Source organism: Erinaceus europaeus, chromosome 2, assembly GCF_950295315.1.
Source record: "Erinaceus europaeus chromosome 2, mEriEur2.1, whole genome shotgun sequence".
NCBI lineage: Eukaryota > Metazoa > Chordata > Mammalia > Eulipotyphla > Erinaceidae > Erinaceus > Erinaceus europaeus.
The window spans coordinates 197,834,452-197,853,738 of NC_080163.1; the positions used below are offsets into that span (position 1 = coordinate 197,834,452).

At 44.0% G+C, this 19,287-nt stretch overlaps 1 protein-coding gene across 8 annotated transcripts in view; it reads right to left on the reverse strand.

The window, feature by feature from the left end:
- LOC103123836 (ankyrin-2) overlaps nucleotides 1-18,262 on the reverse strand; it is a 181,276-nt gene extending 163,014 nt beyond the window's left edge. For 5 of the 8 annotated variants that reach the window (XM_060186199.1, XM_060186198.1, XM_060186197.1 and 2 more), the window contains exons 1-5: nucleotides 18,139-18,262; nucleotides 11,005-11,190; nucleotides 10,572-10,595; nucleotides 3,269-3,367; nucleotides 1,134-1,232 (exon numbers count right to left, since the gene is read on the reverse strand). In XM_060186199.1, the coding sequence (XP_060042182.1) occupies nucleotides 1,134-1,232; nucleotides 3,269-3,367; nucleotides 10,572-10,595; nucleotides 11,005-11,190; nucleotides 18,139-18,216 (486 nt within the window). In that variant the 5' untranslated portion in view covers nucleotides 18,217-18,262. The remainder of the gene's footprint in view (nucleotides 1-1,133; nucleotides 1,233-3,268; nucleotides 3,368-10,571; nucleotides 10,596-11,004; nucleotides 11,191-18,138) is intronic. The other 3 variants (XM_060186202.1, XM_060186201.1, XM_060186200.1) reach the window with 1 other exon arrangement.
- Between the last annotated feature and the right edge of the window lie 1,025 nt (nucleotides 18,263-19,287).

A 19,287-nucleotide genomic window follows, 5' to 3' on the forward strand; every position in this document is an offset into this window, starting at 1 on the left:
AAAAAAGTAATAATTTAGGCATTAAAAAGTTAGAAGGAAACGATTTTTAACACATAATCAGAATATTCTATGTGGAAGCCATGTTCTTACAACTTTTTATAGGCTGGGTTACAGGTCTGGGTCTCCAATGGTTGCAGTCAACCAATCAGAGATGCCTATGTCCAATCTCTGATCCTAGTTACCCGAATAACTTAAAAGGCAAGGAGGAGGGGTAACCATCTCATTGAAGAGCAAGTTAACATGTCCTGCTTCTCTGAATGCTTTGGAGCAAAGATTAATTTCTATTTTTCTTTTTGTCTCCAGTGTTATTGCTGGAGCTCGGTGCCTGCCTGCACTATGAATCCACTGCTCCTGGAGGCTATTTTTTCCCCTTTTGTTGCCCTTGTTTTTTTTTAATTGTTGTAGTTATTATTGTTGTTGTTGTTGATATTGTCATTGTTGGACAGGAAAGAGAGAAATGGAGAGAGGAGGGGAAGACAGAAAGGGGGAGAGAAAGAGAGACACCTGCAGACCTGCTTCACCACTTGCGAAGCAACCCCCCTGTAGGTGGGGAGCTGGGGACTCAAACCGGGATTCTTACGCCAGTCCTTGCACTTTGCGCCGTGGGCACTTAACCCACTGTGCTACTGCCCGGCCCCCAGATTAAATTTCCCTTTACAATTTGACTTGGCAGCTTTAAATCTTGTATGAGGTTTGATTCCAAGTCAAGAACGTAATTTCCTTGAGAAGTCGTCACCTGTGCTTGAGGGACTTGGACGCCAAGGTGTGGGTCAAGAAGGAAACCAGAGGGAGTCGGGCGGTAGTGCAGCGGGTTAAGTGCACGTGGCGCAAAGTGCAAGGATCAATGTGAGGATCCCGGTTCGAGCCCCCGGCTCCCCACCTGCAGGGGAGTCGCTTCACAGGTGGTGAAGCAGGTCTGCAGGTGTCTGTCTTTCTCTCCCCCTCTCTGTCTTCCCCATCTCTCTCCATTTCTCTCTGTCCTATCCAACAATGACGACATCAATAACAACAATAATAACTATAATAAAACAAGGGCAACAAAAAGGAATAAATAAATAATAAATAAATATTTTTTTAAAAAAGAAGGAAACCAGAACGAGGAGCGGCGAAGTGGAAATTACAAAGTCACTCACCCTAGTTTTGGCATCAATCTGACCTCCACGATCCAGTAAGAGCTTCACCATGTTTGTGTTCCCCCTTTTGGAAGCCACATGCAGAGGAGTGATTCCATTCTACACCATGGAAAGACCAAACAAGAGCATGTTGGGTAAGACAGGGCACAGCTGGGAGGGCACTTGAGTCACAGGGCACAAAGGAGGTGGCGGGAGGGCGAAGTCTGCGGTTGATTTGAGCTGGGGTTTCTATAGTTTGCATGCCTTTGGCTTTTGAGGAAGGACAGAGCACACAAACCACAAAGCACTGTAGTTAGAATGAACCACAGAATGAAACAGCATAGCTAAGTTAGTCTACTGAATATCACCACCACACTGGTACTGGAGGTACACGGGACAGTCGACAGGCAAGGAGGCACACTTGTGAGGGGTAAAATCAAGATTCTGGGGAAAGCCTAGCTCAGAGTCTTAATCTTTCCTTCCCAGACATCTTATGCTCTTAAAGACTGGTTTCTGAAGTGTCTTATGTGTAAAAATAAAATAAAATAAAATACACATTTAAAAAAAAAAAAAGAACCAATGGAAAGTGAATCTACTACATACCACCTTCCGAACAGTTAACTCTAATTTTCCAAAACAGAATCAAGTAGCATTATGATAAAAATATTTCAAGGAACATTAAACGTATGATCTTTTCTTGGAGATAAGACGGTAATCATGTCATGCATTTTTAGTTTTTTTTTTTTTTTTACTAGAGCACTGCTCAGTTCTGACTTATGCTGGTGTGGAGGATTGAACTTGAGACTTTGGAGCCTCAGGAAAGAGAGTCTCTTTGCATAACCATTATGCTACTACCCCTGCCTCTTAGATTATTTTCTAATCTAATTGAGCACTTTCAATGGAGTAACGGTGATGTTTTATTAGTGTCTGAAATCTGATTTATGTGAGATTCTTAGCGATTGGTGCTATCATAGCAATGGCCTTTGTTAGACTATATAGTTCGTGTCTTTATTATCTATGCTGACAGAATATCTTCCAGAGCATGTGACTGTCCATTCCATTCATCTCATGACACAGCTATAAATAATGCCCAGAAGTATAGATAAAACCTGGTAACTTAAATATATATGTATATCCACATATAAAATACTTATATATCTCATTCGTGCTAATTTTATATTTGTTTGTGTTTAATTTATATGTATACTACATAAGATAGGATTTTTAAAAAATAAAGAAGCCAACACTGCTTCTGCATGCTGAAGCTTTCTTAATTAATTAATTAAATTTTTTTTTTTTAGAGAGAAATGGAGAGAGTAAGGGAGGACAGAGAGGGGTAGAGAAAGTTAGACACCTGCAGACCTGCTTCACCGCCTGTGAAGTGACTCCCCTGCAGGTGGGGAGCCAGGGGCTCGAACCCGGATCCTCACGCCGGTCCTTGTGCTTTGTGTCACGTGCGCTTAACCCGCTGCGCTACCGCCAGGCTCCCGTACTAAAGCCTCTTATGGGCAAATGCAACACATATATGGACCTCATTCATTCATTCTGCTTCCTGTCGGCACGATCATGACGGCGTGGGCAGGCAGCTGACTTTTATATGTCATGATCTGGAAAATACTCCTCAAGTCACTCTTACCAACTGCATTGAGTTTTACGATGAAGTGACAGAGCAGCTCGTGAAAACATAGCATTCTATGATAGCTCTTTAAAAACAACAACAACAAAAACCTGTCAGTTGTGTGAGCTGCTGTGTAACTGCACTGACACATTTTACCCAGTTCAAGGCAGCAGTTGAATTAATTACTGGGTGACTGAAAGCCACTACTCACAACCCACCATGGGGCCAGTGGGTGGCAGGTGGGTGGGTGGGGGATTCTTTAAATATAAAAATTCACATTTAAGTCAGTGTCCTCCTGAACTGTTACAAAACAGTTCTGTAAATGAATGTGAATTTAAGCATTCTGTTTGTTTTGTTTTTTTTTCATGTGTGATGACTGTGATTTAAAGGACAAGATATAAAAAGGAGTATCTACACACTTTTATCACAGATCCAGGGAAGGAAGAAGAACTAAAACTTTTCTTGGTGATCAAAGCTACTTGAGTACACAGTGCCCACGCTGACAGCTACCTAGGAGGAGAAGCTACTGGCCTCGTACCCTGGCAGTGAAGTCCACAGCGGCGCCTCGGTTCAGGAGGAGAGTGGCCACGTTCACGTTCCCGTAGTGGGCAGCTATGTGCAACGGCGTGAAGCCACTCTGTGGACAGCAAAGAGAAAGACAGAGGGGACACTGGTCATTCCAGATCTTTAGGTTAACAGTCAGCATGTTAGTGAAAAGAAAAAAAAGAAAAAAAATCACAGGGCAGGGAGTCAGGCGGGAGCGCAACAGGCTAAGCGCACATGGCACAAAGCGCAAGGACCAGCATAAGGATCCTGGTTCGAGCCCCCGGATCCCCAGCTGCAGGGGCGTCGCTTCACAGGTGGTGAAGCAGGTCTGCAGGTGTCTTTCTCTCCCCCTCTCTGTCTTCCCCTCCTCTCTCCATTTCTCTCTGTCCTATCCAATGAGGATATCAATAACAACGACAATAACTACAACAATAAAAAAGGGGCAACAAAAGGAAAAATTAATATAAAAAAATATCACAGGGCAACTGTTTACCTCACAGATGAGTGAAAATAATAAGCACTTTAAGGAGATTTCACCTTTCTTTTTTTTTTTTTTTAAATTATATTTATTTTCCCTTTCGTTGCCTTGTTTTTTTAATTGTTGTTGTAGTTACTGTTGTTGTTATTGATGTCGTCGTTGCTACATAGGACAGAGAGAAATGGAGAGAGGAGAGGGAGAGAAAGATAGATACCTGTAGACCTGCTTCACAGCCTATGAAGTGACTCCCCTGCAGGTGGGCTCAAACTGGGATCCTTAATCCAGTCCTGGCACTTTGTGCCATGTGCACTTAACCCGCTTTGCTACCACCAGACTCCCAGAATTCACCTTTCTACAATGGGGCCTGCAGGCAGTAAATTAAGATACAAATGGCAACATGACTTTGAATGACCTTAATGGCTATTTACTTATTTATTTATTTACGATGAGATGTATTGTTTGTAGGAAAAAAAAAAAAGAGAGAATGATCTTACTTATAAGTGGGACCTAATAATTAGGAACAGGGAGGAAAGGAACAGAGTGAAACATGAAGTGGGCATGGTGTGATGCATCAAAGCAAGGAACTCTGGGGAAAAGGAGGGTGTGTGTGGGAGGGGACCTGGCAGTGTTGCACCTGGTTAAGTGCACAAAGTACAAAGCACAAGGATCCAGGTTCAAGTCCCCGGCTCCCCACCTATAGGGGGATCATGTCCATCTCTCTCTCTCCCCCTCTACCTTCCCCTCCCCTCTCAATTTCTCTCTGTTCTATCCAATTAAATGGAAAAAAAATGTCTTCCAGGAGCAGTGGATTCTTTTTTTTTTCTCCCCAGGGTTATTGCTGGGCTCGGTGCCTGCACCATGAATCCACTGCTCCTGGAGGCCATTTTTCCCCCTTTTGTTGCCGCCTCCTTGTGGTTATTATTATTACCATTGTTGATGTTGTTCGTTGTTGGATAGGACAGGGAGAAATGGAGAGAGGAGGGGAAGACAGAGAGGGGGAGAGAAAGAGAGACACCTGCAGACCTGCTTCACCGCCTGTGAAGCGACTACCCTGCAGGTGGGGAGCTGGGGACTCGAACTGGGATCCTTATGTTGGTCCTTGTGCTTTGTGCCACGCGCGCTTAACCCACTGCGCCACCGCCCAACACCCGGAGCAGTGGATTCTTAACTGCAAGCACCAAGCCCCAGCAATAACCCTGGAGGCAAAAAAAATAAAATAAAAGGAGGGGTTGTTGGGAGGGTGAAAGAGAACTGCGGGGCTGGGTACATAATGAAATTATATGCATGTGACGATGCCTGACCGTACTGTAAAGCAGTCAGGAATCCCCTCAGTAAAAAGAAAGTTAAAAAAAAAAAAACACATTCTTCAAGTTGGTCTAGTTGTAGGGAAAATATGATTAAATGATGCAGGAAGTGACAGAATGATGAACAAAAAAAATGTTTTTACCAGGGAAAGATTCAAAGTCACCATTTAAAAAAATTTTATTGGAAAACAGCATTGGTTGGAAACCCCTCTCCGGAACTATGAAAATATTGTCAAATTCTTACAGAGGACGTACATAGGATTCATGTCACATCATTGATGATGGCATGACAGTTCCATCCACGTTAACAACTGTTTTTAGTGAAACAATGTCATCATAATGAAAAACAGAAATAAATACTATACTTGTATTCTGAAATTTTATACTTAAAGTATAAATGTGAGATACTTGGCATTGATGTTAATATAAAGTAAAAGAAAAAAAAAAACTCCAGCTGAACCAAGTTTTGCCATGTTAATGAAACCAAATTATATATTGTTGACTTCATAGGACAGAGAAAAATTGAGAGTTGAAGGGGCGAGAGGGAAAGAGGGGGGAGAAGAGGAAGAGAAAGAGAGAGAGAGAGAGAGGGCACGTCAGCACTGTTTCACAGTTGGCGAAGCTTCCCGCTTGCAGGTAGGGACTGGATCCCTTGTGCATGATCACGTGAGCTTAATCCAGGTGCAGCCACCGCCTAGTCCCAGTCAAACCAAATTTTATCAACAAGGTAATATATAATAAGCAAACCAAGCAGGTTAAAAGCACCAGAAAACTGTTTACTCTCAGAATTCTCTAAAAACAAAAAAGTTCAAGTTATGAAATGTTAGAAAACTGTTTCTTTTTATTTCTTCTGATGGCAACTCAGATTTTTGCTACATTAACAATAGATGTATATTAACTCTTAATAATATCCGTGTTCTCCATAATTTCCACAACTTACTGTAAGGTTATAGGAACAATAAATAAGGTTGACTTATCAAAACCTGCCTGGGTGGGGGTGGGGGGGGAGCTGGAAAGATAGTTCAGCTGAAAGGGTATCTACTGTCCCAGGTGAGTGAACCAGGTTCAAGCCCAGCCCCTATTGAGAAGGGGTATGTTTCCCCTTCTCCTTCTGTTTCCCTCTGTCTGAAAGAGTCAGCTGGGAGCAGTGATGTCCCAATGGTGACAAAAACTGTCCTGCCCTTCTAGGGTTATTTTGAATTGTTCTTTTATTTGAAGTCAACTTTGATATGTACCTCAGTATATTTAAGGAGTATTATCTTATTTTTCTATTCATTTGATACCTTTTCCCTGAATTTTCTTTTAAAAATACCTTAAATAGACATTATAAGAGACTTAGGCAGTGGCACACCAGGTTAATAAGTGCCTATGTTACCATGCACAAGGACCCAGGTTCAAGCCCCAGGTCCCCACCTGCAGAGGGGAAGCTTCTTGAATGTTGAAACAGTGCTGTAGGTGTCTCTCTGTCTCTCTCCTTTTCCACCTCTCAGTTCATTACCCTCTCAGTTTCTCTCTCCTATGAAATTAAGTTTTTAAAAAAGTTTAAAAATAGTTTTAAAAGGATACTTGGGTAATACAAATTCCTCCACACTACCAGTAAAAATTTGCCAATAATTTCTGATTGTAGTGAGACTCAAAATAATAATGCCAATTCCAAACCCACCATTGTGGCCAACATATTTTTGCTGGATCAAATTTCTGCCGGGCTCTGTGGGTAAAGTGCATGACACACAAAATCCAAGGCCCAGGATTCAAGGCCCTGCCTTGCCTAGGAGGCAAATGGACAGCACCCCGGGAACTCCAGGAATGCTGAAGCCGTGTTTTGGTCGAACTGTCCTCTCTCTTCCTCTGTTTCTTATTCTGCTCTCAGAAATTCACAACTAGAGTAGGACATCTAATTCACACACCTGAGACCACAAATTCATTCCGTAGCACTAGTATATGTTATGGCACCAGATATCAGAGCTGAATGGTCCTCTGGTCCTCTAGAGCGAGTGAGTGAGTGAGTGAGTGAGTGAGTGAGTGAGTGAGTGAGTCTCGTATAAATCAATAAGTAATAATAAAATCAAACCAAGGGCAGCTCAACAAGAGTTTCTGAGTTTGTTCTTGGAATCTCATTAAAAAAGGGGGTTGTTTATTTATTATTGTCATTATTTTGGTACGTGTGTACAAGGTGCCAAACTGTAACATCAAATGGAGGGAAATGTCAGTCTACAACACAGCTACCACCATTTCATAAAAAATATCAGGTTTTTATATTTTAGGAAAGAACGGACTCAGCAGTTGTCATTTTTTCACTTGTTTTTTTCCTGCCACCCAGACAAGCTGCCCTGACCGTGTGTCTATTATTCCAGTTAGAATTTAATTTTAGAAAGACCTGGGGACTGCGGGTGAATCATGTTCAAATTACCCCTCTTAAATATGATTATATTTTCCCCAGTGGCAAAAATAAAATGATTTCCTGTCAGGTAGAGCCACACAAGCCATCAGGAAGGTCGTGCTGAGCTGAACCTTGGATCACCTCAGCCACTGGCTGAGGTGGCTCTCAGTGGAGTCTCCACAGTCTCGTCCCAGATTAACAGCAAGGGGGTGGGAGCCTGAGCCCACCTGTCTGTGGGAGGACCTGGAGATGGGGTAGGGTCCCCCCTTTTGTTACTCTAACATCTCTAAAGAAACATTGCTAACTCAGTGTTGCTTTTCATCCCATGGTGATGGCCTACCTCGCTTTTAAAGCTGAGTCCTAAAGCAATCTCCAGCAAGCACCTCAAGTATTTGAGGTACTGACATCGGTATTTATGGTATCAACTAGCTTAGACTGGTCTTGAATAGTTCACCAGCAGTTGAGTTGATTTAAAGAAATATATTGATACTATTATTATCTAAAGCTCCAACTTAGATCCCTTCAATGTGTAAATGTATTTATTGTAAATAGTTTCCTTTATCAATCATTTACTGGGTTGTTGGAAAAGTCATGACATATTTTTGCATAGAAAAAAAAAATGTAGCGGACAGGCGGTGGCACACCTGGTTAAGCACACACATTATAATGCGAAAGGACCCAAGTTCAAGTCCCTGGTTCCCACCTGCAGGGGAAAGCTTCACCAGCGGTGAAGCAGGACTACAGGTGTCTCTCTTCCTCTCATTCTCCCCCCCTGCCAATTTCTCTTTGTCTCTATCCAGTAATAAATAAAAAATATTTTTAAAGAAGTTTAAACAAAGGAAAAAGAAAAAATACACCATGATTTTTCCAATAGCTCAATATTCAATAGTGAGGCTAGGGCACTACTTAGCTCTGGCATGTAGGAATGCCAGGGATTGAATCTGGGGCCTCTGGGAGATCTGTGCTGTATGCTGATGTTCTGTAACTTTTTAATATATATATATTTTTCTTCTTTTTAAATTATCTTTATTTGTGTGGTCTGGGAGGTGGCACAGTGATAAAGCATTGGACTCTCAAGCATGAGGTCCTGAGTTCAATCCCCGGCAGCACATGTGCCAGAGTGATGTCTGGTTCTTTCTCTCTCCTATCTTTCTCATAAATAAATAAAATCTTTTAAAAATTATCTTTATTTGTTTATTGGCTAGAGACAGCCAGAAATTAAGAGGGAAGGGGGAGATGGAGAGAAGAGAGACAGAGAGACACCTGCAGCCCAGCTTTACCACTTGCAAAGCTTTCCCCCTGCAGGTGGGGACTGGAGGCTCAAACCTAGGTCCTTGAGCACTGTAGCATGTGTTCTAATCAGATGTGAAGCTGTATCCCTAAAACATATACACTCTAACCAACCAACTATACCTCAGGTTTTTTTTAAAAAGACATTTAAGTGAGACCAGGCACTGGTGTACCCAGTTAATCACACATATCACCATGTGCAGGGACCTGGGTTCAAGCCCCTGCTCCCCACCTGCTGAGGGGACAGTTCACAAGTGGTATAGCTGGTCTGCAGGTGTCTTTCTCTATCTCTTCCTCCGCTCTCAATTTCTCTGTCCTATCCAATAAAAAAGGGGAGGGAAGGCCACCAGGAGTATTGGATTCATAGTGCTGACACCAAGCTCTAGCAAAAAACCTTTAAGACATTTAACTAAAAAAATACCAAACATGAATGCTCAAAAGCTTCCCAAGTCTGTAATACTCTTGCAACAATGTTTGTGTTGGTGCTTCACTGTCACAACACCCAGGGACAGACTATTGACTATTGAACACACAGACAAGCAAGCACACACACACACACACACACACACACACACACACACACACACGCTTTTGACCTGAACCCCCTTTTTGATTGACGTAACCTATTTTGGTCTCTGGGAAACATGATTTCATGACAAGTATGTTAACACAGCTAAATAAAAACAAATGCTTTGCTTCTGATACATTTCACTGCATACTGACTACACACAGGCAGTAAAGGAAAAAAAAATTAAAAAATGGAAAGAAAAAGCAATTCTGAGGCTGTGGTGCACCTGGCTAAGCACACACAGCACTATGAGCAAGGACCTGCACAAGGACATGGAGTGAAGCAGGTCTGCACCGTATCTTTCTGTCTTCCTCTCTGTCTCCCCCTCCTCTCTCAATTTCTCTCTAGCCTATCAAATAGAACAGGAAAAAAAAAAAAGGTGTGTGTGGGGGGAATGGCCACTGGGAACAGTGGATTCATAGTGCCAGCACCAATCACCAGCAATAAGCCTGGTGGCAAAAAAGAAAAGAAAAGAAAAGAAAAGAAAAGAAAAGAAAAGAAAAGAAAAGAAAAGAAAACCAGTTATGATTACAGGGAATGATGAAACAGTGACAGAGGAATGTCCCCAATGGCAGACTTTGCTAAACTCCAACCTGAGAATTCACCCAGTGAAATACAGGCCGAAGAAGACTTTCACTGCGTGCCGTTCTTCAATCAACTAAGCAAACAGTCTGACAATTGGCATATGCCTCAAACACATCCACCATATTAGCGAGACTCAACCACTCGGCTGTCTTAAATGTAGGAAAAGTTGGCATCCCTGGGTTAGCACAATGCACTATTCAGCAAATGATCTCTGCAGGATGACCCCACCAACACGTCCTGGAACCCCACCTCCCCAGAGCCCTGCCCCACTAGGGAAAGAGAGAGGCAGGCTGGGAGTATGGATCCACCTGTCAACATCCATGTTCAGTGGGGAAGCAATTACAGAAGCCAGACCTTCCACCTTCTGCACCCCATAATGATCCTGGGTCCATACTCCCAGAGGGATAAAGAATAGGAAAGCTATTAGGGGAGGGGACTGGATATGGAACTGTGGGGGTGGGGAATGTGTGGCATTGTACCTCTCTTATCCTATGGTCTTGTCAATATTTCCATTTTATAAATAAAATTTTTTTTTTAAAATGTAGGAAAAGTTTCCAAATTAATTTCCTTATCAGGGACATCCAGACTGTTAATATAAATTAGTTCAACACTCGTTCTCTTGGGGGGGGGGAGAAAAAAAAAGAAAGAAATGAAGACAAAGCAGGTCAGGGCAGAGCCACAATACTGTACCTCAGTTGTCCTATTCACCATCATCTGAAGCAGCGTTGAGTGGGAGAGAGAGGGGAGACATTACACAGCGTCAAAAGAAGGAAACACAGCATCTCCTCACTGCTGCTGGATAGATCCACCGTCCCAACCTGCCCATAATGATTCTACCCAGAAGTGACATCCACAGCAGGCCCCAACACCACCCTGTCTCTCCCCTGCTACTCCTGCTGTTTTTACTGGACACAGAAAAGTCCATGAGCAGCTCTCTTAAGTAGGCTGACTCTCCTCTTGCAAAACAAGATTATCTTTCTTTTGTTACTGTCTCCTTCTTTCTGCTGCACCTCTGCAAGGAACTGATCTCCCCTGGTGACCAGCCGTGGATGGGTGGGCATCTCCACTAGGGTCTCTCCCCCCACACACACCCCCAAGGAGGAGGATGGCGTTCAGCCCTCACCTTGGACTGGACGTCGGCGTTGTGGTCGTTTTGAAGCAGGAGGGCTGCTGACTTAGTGTCGTCCTTCCTGGCGGCAATGTGCAAGGCTGGTAGCCGCACCTTCCCTTTGGTGTCGTTCTCCAGCAAGATAGCCACTGCCTGGTTGTGTCCCTGCTGCAGTGCCACAGCCAGGGGTGTGAAGCCATCCTGGGAAAAGAGAGGGAAGGCAAAGGTGTCTGTTATTCCAATATTATGGGCTCCAATGCCTAGCAGGGGCACGCGGAATTTATTTTTTTCCTCCAATGTTCTCTCTGGGGCTCGGTGCCTGCACTATGAATCCACAGCTCCTGGAGGCTATTTTTCTCATTTTTGTTCCCCATGTTGTTGTTGTTATTGCTACTGTTGTTTGCCAGATAGGATAGAGAGAAATGAAGAGAGGAGGGGAAGACAGAGAGGGGGAGAGAAAGACAGGCACCTAAAGACCTGCTTTACCACTTGTGAAACGACCTACCTCAGGTGGGGAGCTGGGAGCCTGAACCGGGATCCTGATGCCAGTCCTTGTGCTTTGCACCATGTGCGTTTTACCCGCCGCGCTACCGTCCAGCCCCGGAGCTCAGGGAATTTCTGCCCTTGACTCACCAATGGTTGTGCAGTCTGAGTCACACCTCAGTCTCTCTCTCTCTCTCTCTCTCTCTCTCTCTCTCTGTGTGTGTGTGTGTCTGCAAGACTCAGTACACTCTCCACCAATGCCCCACATCAAAAATCACTTCTTCACCTGCTCCTCTCACCGTCCTCCTTGCTTTCCAGGAACTACCACAGTCCCTGACTAGTCTGTTACTTTTATTGTTGCACTTTCTGTCCATTCACTTGTGATTTATATTCCACGTCTCAGTTGGAGCCAGGAAGTAAATTTATTGTGGGTTCGAGAATCAAGAGTCCAGCCGATGGAGTCGACAGGGAGAAACTTTATTGAGGCGAATAGGCCACAGAAAGAGCTTGTGCTCTCAAATAATTCTGGGCAACAACTGAGAAGGAAGCAAGAACAGATTTAGTATATTTAATCAGACCCCCCCCCAACACCAAAAAAAAAAAAAAAGCCCTAGGAGAGAGCTAAAATTAAAAGGAAATGAACTTTATTATTATTTTCTTTCTGTGACAAGGCATATCCTTATAGTATTTAAAAGTTTTTAGCCTCCACGGGTGGTGGTACTCAGGGAAGAGGACAGAATCAAGAATGACAAACAAAGGGCTGGACAGACACACTGAAACTCTGGGTCTCCGACACCCAGCTTTCATCCCAGTTGAGACTTCCTGAGGGGAGACTATAGAATAGTGTGCAATGAACCTTTCTTTTTATTTTTTTAAGTTATCTTTATTTATTTATTGGATAGAGACAGCTAGAAATTGAGAGGGAAGGGAGTGATAGAGAGGGAGAGAGACACCTGCAGCCCTGCTTCACCACTTGACTTGCAAAGCTTTCCCTCTGCTATGTGCCCTCAACCAGATGTGCCACCACCCAGCCCTGAATATTTTTGTTTATTTATTACTTCTTACTGGATAGAGACAGAAAGAAATTGAGGGGGGAAGGGGAGAAACAGAGGTAGACAGACAGATACCTGCAGCCTTGTTTCACCACTAATAAAGCTTCCCCCCTGCAGGTGGGGACCAGGGACTCGAACCTGGGTCCTCTTGCATTGTACTGTGTGCACTCAACCAGGTGCACCACCACCCAACCCCCCACTGAACTTTTCAGGCACCTCAACTAATTGTGACAAGGATGCTTATTTAATTATTTCTCACCCCCTTTCCCCACTCCCGAATACCAGCATACTAGCTGCAATCCGTCAGATGTAAATGTCCAAAGTTAAATAGAATTCTTCTCCCTTTTGTATGGCCACAAGGATTATTGCAGAGGCCCATTGCTTGCGTAATGAATCCATTGTTGCCAGTGGTTTCTATTTCCTTTTTATTCTCTTGGCTAGAGATAGAAACTGAGAAAGGGTAGTCGGGAGGCAGCGCAGTGGGTTAAGCGCATGGACCAACTAAGGATCCCAGTTCGACTAAGGATCCCTGATCCAGCTTTCTAGTCACTTTTCCAACGACGATACCGTCTTGCCAGACCATAACTTAGCCTACCTGCATATTAGCTGTCAGGTTCAGGCAAAAACTAGTAGGATCACGGGCCCCTTGGAATATACCTAAAATAGATCTACTAACTTTTTCCAAAATAGAGATCCCAAATCTTCATCTACAATATTCCAGCTTTTAAGTTCATGACTAGTCAACAATTTGTTCTGCTTTATAGCTTAACTCTTTTTCAGCCACCAGGTTCCAGATGCTACCATGATGCCAACCGAACTTCCCTGGGCAGACGACCTCACCAATATGTCCTGGAGCCCTGATTCCTCAGAGCCCTGCCCCACTAGGGAGAGAGAGAGAGAGACAGGCTGGGAGTATGGATCCACCTGCCAACGCCCATGCTCAGCGGGGAAGGAATTACAGAAGCCAGACCTTCCACCTTCTGCAACCCACAATGACCCTGGGTCCATACTCCCAGAGGGATAAAGAATAGGAAAGCTATCAGGGGAGGGGATGGGATACGGAGTTCGGGTGGTGGGAACTGTGCAGAGTTATACCCCTCTTATCCTATGGTCTTGTCAATATTTACATTTTATAAATAATTTTTTTAAAAAGTTTACATGTGGGAGGCAGAGGGCTCTTAGCTTTCTGAGCAGCACAGCTTCTGCTGTCCACATGAAGGGGAGGATCTGCAGTGAAACTCGAATGCTCCCGAGACTGGCCTAAGGAGCCTTGAGAAGGTCAGGAACCACTGCCCTGAACCACACACTGGGTTTATTATGTCTACTTGGTGAGTGGAGTAACTGTCACTTGAAAGGTCCTCCCACCCTCCTCCTCCTTCTTCCTCTCCCTTCTCCTTCCCCTTTGACCTATTCCACAACTATTACTCTACTAGGAACTACTATTAACTACTACTACTACTACTAACTACTACTACTACTACTAACTACTACTACTACTACTACTACTAACTACTACTACTACTACAGTTTCTCCTTTTTCTCCTCCTCTCTTTTCCTCTTCTGTCTTTTTTAAATATATATTTATTCTCTTTTGTTGCCCTTGTTGTTTTTTTATTGTTGTAGTTATTATTGTTGCTGTTACTGATGTCGTCATTATTGGATAGGACAGAGAGAAGTGGAGAGAGGAGGGGAAGACAGAGAGGGGGAGAGCAAGATAGACACCTGCAGACCTGCTTCACTGCTTGTGACTTTTTAAAAAAATATTTTTTATTATTTTATTTATTAGACAGAGACAGACAGAAATTGAGAGGGAAGGGGATGGTAGAGAGGGAGAGAGACAGTCCTTACTTTATCTGACACAGTTGGACTTACTTACAGTGACTGAGGGACGTGAAATAGGAAGTAGGTGAGGAGGGCATCTAGGTCTAAGTAGAAACTATTTGATTAAGTACTTTATGGTGTCTTTGTAAGGTGTTTCTACTTGCTTGCTGCATTTACTGAGTCACTGTAAACTACTGCACCCTTTTCCTTTAAGGTCTGTATTTCCCCTAACTTATGGATACATGTGCACATGAGCCCTATCCCATGGGCCCTGGTCTCTACCTAGGTTCTGTAACTTTGCTGGGAAGTGCACCACCCGACATGAAACTAAGGAGTCCTGTGAGCTAGAAGTACTCAGCAGAGTAATGGAGCTGAAGGGTTGACATCCCAGGACTGCTGTCTCTGACCTCACCAATTTGTCCTGGAACCTCACCTCTCCAGAGCTCTACCCCACTAGGAAAAGATAGAAACAGGCTAGGGGCCACCCATGTTCAGCAGAGAAGCAATTACAGAAGTCAGACCTCGCACCTTCTGCAACCCATAGAGATCTTTGGTCCACACTCCTAGAGGGATACAAATTAGGGAAGCTTCTACTAGAGGGGATAGAATATGGCACTCTGGTGGTATGAATTCTATGAATTGAACCCCTCTTATCTCAAAAACATTTTATCATTATTAAATCACTAATAATAATAATGAAGTTGAAAAATAAGAAAACACAAAGCTGAACTTGGACTAGAGTTAGTGGATTGCACCAAAGTAAAAGACTGTGGTGAGGGGAGGGGAGGGTTCAGGTCCTGGAACATGAAGGCAGAGGAGGACCTCGTGGAGGTTAAATTGTTATGTGGAAAACTGAGAAGTGTTACACATGTACACACTACTGTATTCCACTGCTGACCGTAAACCATTAATTCCTCTCAATAAAGAAAAAAAAAAGAAAGAAGGAAAGAAAGGAAGGAAAGGAAGGAAGGGAGGAAGGGAGGAAGGGAGGAAGGGAGGAAGGGAGGAAGGGAGGAAGGGAGGAAGGGAGGAAGAGGCTGAAAGTATGGATCCACTTGTCATCGTCCATGTTTAGTGGAGAAGCAATTACAGATGCCAGACCGTCCACTGTCTGCGCTCCATAAAGAATTTTGGTCCAGGCGGTTGAACGCACATGGCATGAAGTGAAAGGACCAGCGTTAAGGATCCTGGTTCAAGCACCCCCCCCCCCGGCTCCCAACCTGCAGGGGGGTTGCTTCACAGTCGGTGAAGCAGGCCTGCAGGTCTTTCTCTCCTCCTCTCTGTCTTCCCCTCCTCTCTCCATTTCTCTGTCTTATCCAACAACAATAACATCAACAACAACAACAATAATAAAACAAGAGCAACAAAAAGGAAAAAAAACAGCCTCCAAGAGCAGTGAACTTGCAGTGCAGGTACCGAGCCCCAGTGATAACCCTGGAGACAAAAAAAAAAAGAATTTTGGTCCATACTCCCAGAGGGATAAAGAATAGGAGAGCTTCTAAGGGAGGGGATGGGACACGGAACTCTGGTGGTGGGAACTGTATGGAACTGTTCCCGTTATCCCACAATCTCACCGATCATTATTAACTCACCAATAAAAGAAAAAGAAAAAAATAAAAGAAAGAAAGAAAGAAAGAAAGAAAGAAAGAAAGAAAGAAAGAAAGAAAGAAAGAAAAGCTCAGGCAGTGGCCTGGACATGGTGCAGCAGGCAGAGTGCTGGGCCTGCATGCACAAGGCCCCAAGTTCTACCCCTGCACTGTGTATACTGTAGCGCTTCTCTCTCTCTCTCTCTCTCACCTTCCCTCCCACCCTTCCTCCCTCTCCATAAATAATAAAACAAATATTTAAAAAAATAGAGCCAACAGGATAACATATACTTATGCAAAGACTTTGGTCCCTGAAGCTCTGAGGTCTCAAAGTCAATCCCCTGTACCTTCAACCTTCATAAAGCCAGGCTCGCTCCTGATTCTTTACTGAGATCATGTATGACGAACTTTTAAATGTTGGAGAAATAAACTCGGCCGGTCTATTCCACACAATATATTTAGACCTGGTACAAATTATTGAGATTATTTGTGTATACTATTTCAGGTTCATTCCAACCTCTTCTGTTGATATGTCCTAAATGTCTTGAAACTAGATTGATGTGGACTCTTCTACTAGTTGGTGGCAAAATCATAACCACACAACCACAGGGCAGTATGTGCTTCAGGAAATATGAATAGTTTGATTATTATATTTTTCTACCTCCAGGGTTATTGCTGAGGCTCAGTGCCTGTGCTACAAATCCACTGCTCCTTTTTTTTTTCATTGTTGTTGTTGCTGTTATTGTTATTGTGTTGCTGCTGCTATTGTTGTTGGATAGGACAGAGAGAAACTGAAAGAGGTGGGTAAAAAGAGATGGGGAGAGAAAGATAGACACCTGCAGACCTGATTCACTGCTTGCAGGTGGGGAGCTGAGGGGCTCAAACCGGGATCCTTGTCTTTCACACTATGTGCACTTAACCTGGTACACTACCGCCCAGCCCCCTAGTTTGGGTTTTTTGGTGTGTGTGTGTGTGTGTGTGTGTGTGTGTGTGTGTGTGTGTGTGTGTGTGTGTGTGTGTGTGTGTGTGTGTGATAGTCCTCATGAAACAGTGCTGACAGAATGACTGACACGTTCTTTCTGATGACCAAAGGCAGATCTTTTAGGTAACAGTGCTGAATCATAACCAAGACAAAGTATTGACAAGAGGTGTGTGGAACTGTTGGCAATCTACCTCCAGAGTAATCGAAAGTCCTTCCAGAAGCAAGAGAATGGCAAATGGACATGAGTACAAGTTTAGGAAGAGTCAACTGAAAGAAGGCCCCGACCAAGGCTCCACGTCCCTGCCAGTGTGCACCGTGTTTATTTATTGAGGCCGCTGTTGCATGCTGCAGTGGGGTCAGCATTCCAAGCCTACTTTAGACAAGACACTGTGTTGAGACATATTTCACATGGAGATTGGCTGAAGACATTTTCTGATCCCAGTTAACTTGATATTTGTTGTTAGAAATTTGACTGATTTTACCGAAAGCCTCCGTGTTTACAAAACACATCTGGCTGATGGTGAGCAGGGGCAATCCACTGTCTAAGGAGGCCTGCCCAGTAAGAAAGGCTCCAGCTCTCCTTCTGTCACAATTCCCTCCCCCGGACAGCCTGAGGTCTGGAGAAGTGTCAAAAGAGTTGCAGCCCACACGCCTGGTGGTAATGCAAAAATGCATATTTATCTGTAGCCTTTGACTCTTCCCTGAAGGGTTTGGGGTTTGAGCATAATAGAGTGACCTGAGAATGAACAAATATTTCTTGGCGAATCAGAGAATTGCACCTGACTCATGACATTCAGACACAGACTACTGAGATCCAGGTTTAACAGGCTCTTGATGTCTCCCTCACCCTAAAAGTAACTTGTGCTTCAACAACTGCTCCTGAACTCTGTCTCTACCTAACAGCACCTCTGAGTTTCCTGTTCCCTGGGATATGATGTGATTTTATCAGTACCTGCCCTGCTAGAATTGTGGTCACTGGCACACCTGACAATCTCCCATCTCCAGGTGTCTAGGTGCTGTCCCTCCAGACTCTCCAGATTAACTCTATGGCGACTAAAGTTATCTCCTCTCAACCCTGGGGTGTGTCAGATCTCAGGGTCTTGGCATCTGGCTAAGTTTCTCCACTGTGGTATCAGCCACAGAGACCCTTTGCAGGTATACAGGCATACAGAGAGTAGAGACACTAAGATCAAAGAACTGGAACCCTGGAGGCTGGCAGTCTTACCTCAGTAGCAGTGCTCTGATTAGCTCCATTTTCCAGCAAATATTTCACCACATCAATGTGGTTTTCTTGAGCTGCCATGTACAAAGGAGTGAAGCCATTCTGAGGACAGACAATAAGAAAGGTGTATTCAGTCAATGCAAACTTTAAGCTAGAGAAGAACACAGGACAGCAAGAGATTGAATAGTGACACCCGTGTTAACCCGTAACCGCGTGTGATCTAATTTTTCACTGAGGAAGTCACATGTAGAACAAGGTTGTAGCACGCCTGGCAGAGCACACATGTTACAGTACACAAGGACCCAGGTTCGAGCCCCTGGTCCCCACCTGCAGGGGGAAAGCTTTGCAAGTGGTGAAGCAGGGCTGCAGGTGTCTCTCTGTCTCTCTCCTTCTCTATCACTCTCTTCCCTCTCAATTTCTGGCTGTCTCTATGCAACAAATAACAACAAATAAATAAAAGATAAGGGGGCTGGGTGGTGAGCACATGTGTTACAATGTGCAAGAACCCTGGTTCGAGCGCCTGGTCCCCACCTGCAGGGGAAAAGCTTTGTGAGTGGTGAAGCAGCGTTGCAGGTGTCCCTCTGTCTCTCTCCCTGTCTCTCTCCCTTTCTATATGCTCCTTCCCTCTCGATTTCTGGCTGTCTCTATCCAAAAAATAAAGGAAATAAAAAAATGAAAAAAAAGAAAAAAATTTCAAAAGTCACATGTTCGGCTATTACTGTAAAAAAAAATAGGCAACATCAGTGTAATCAATCATTGTACACAACATTTACATGAGTTGAGACAAAGGTATAGAAGAGGGACCACATGGTGACGCACATGGTCAAGCTAAGTGCACACATTACAGTGCACAAGGACCTGGGTTCAAGTCCCCAGTTCCCACCTGCAGGGCGAAAGCTTCATGAGTGGTGAAGCAGGTGTCTCTCTGTCCCTCCCTCCCAATTCCCTCTAAATTTATCTTTGTCCTATCAAATAAAATAAGTTAAAAAAATAAAAATATTGGGGCCAGATCATGGCACACCTGGTTAAGCACACACATTACAGTGTGCAAGGTCCCAGGTTCAAGCCCCTGGTCCCCACCTGCAGGTGGGAAACTTCACAAGTGGTGAAGTGCAGGTGTCTCTCTGTCTTGCTCTCTAGATTTCTGGTTGT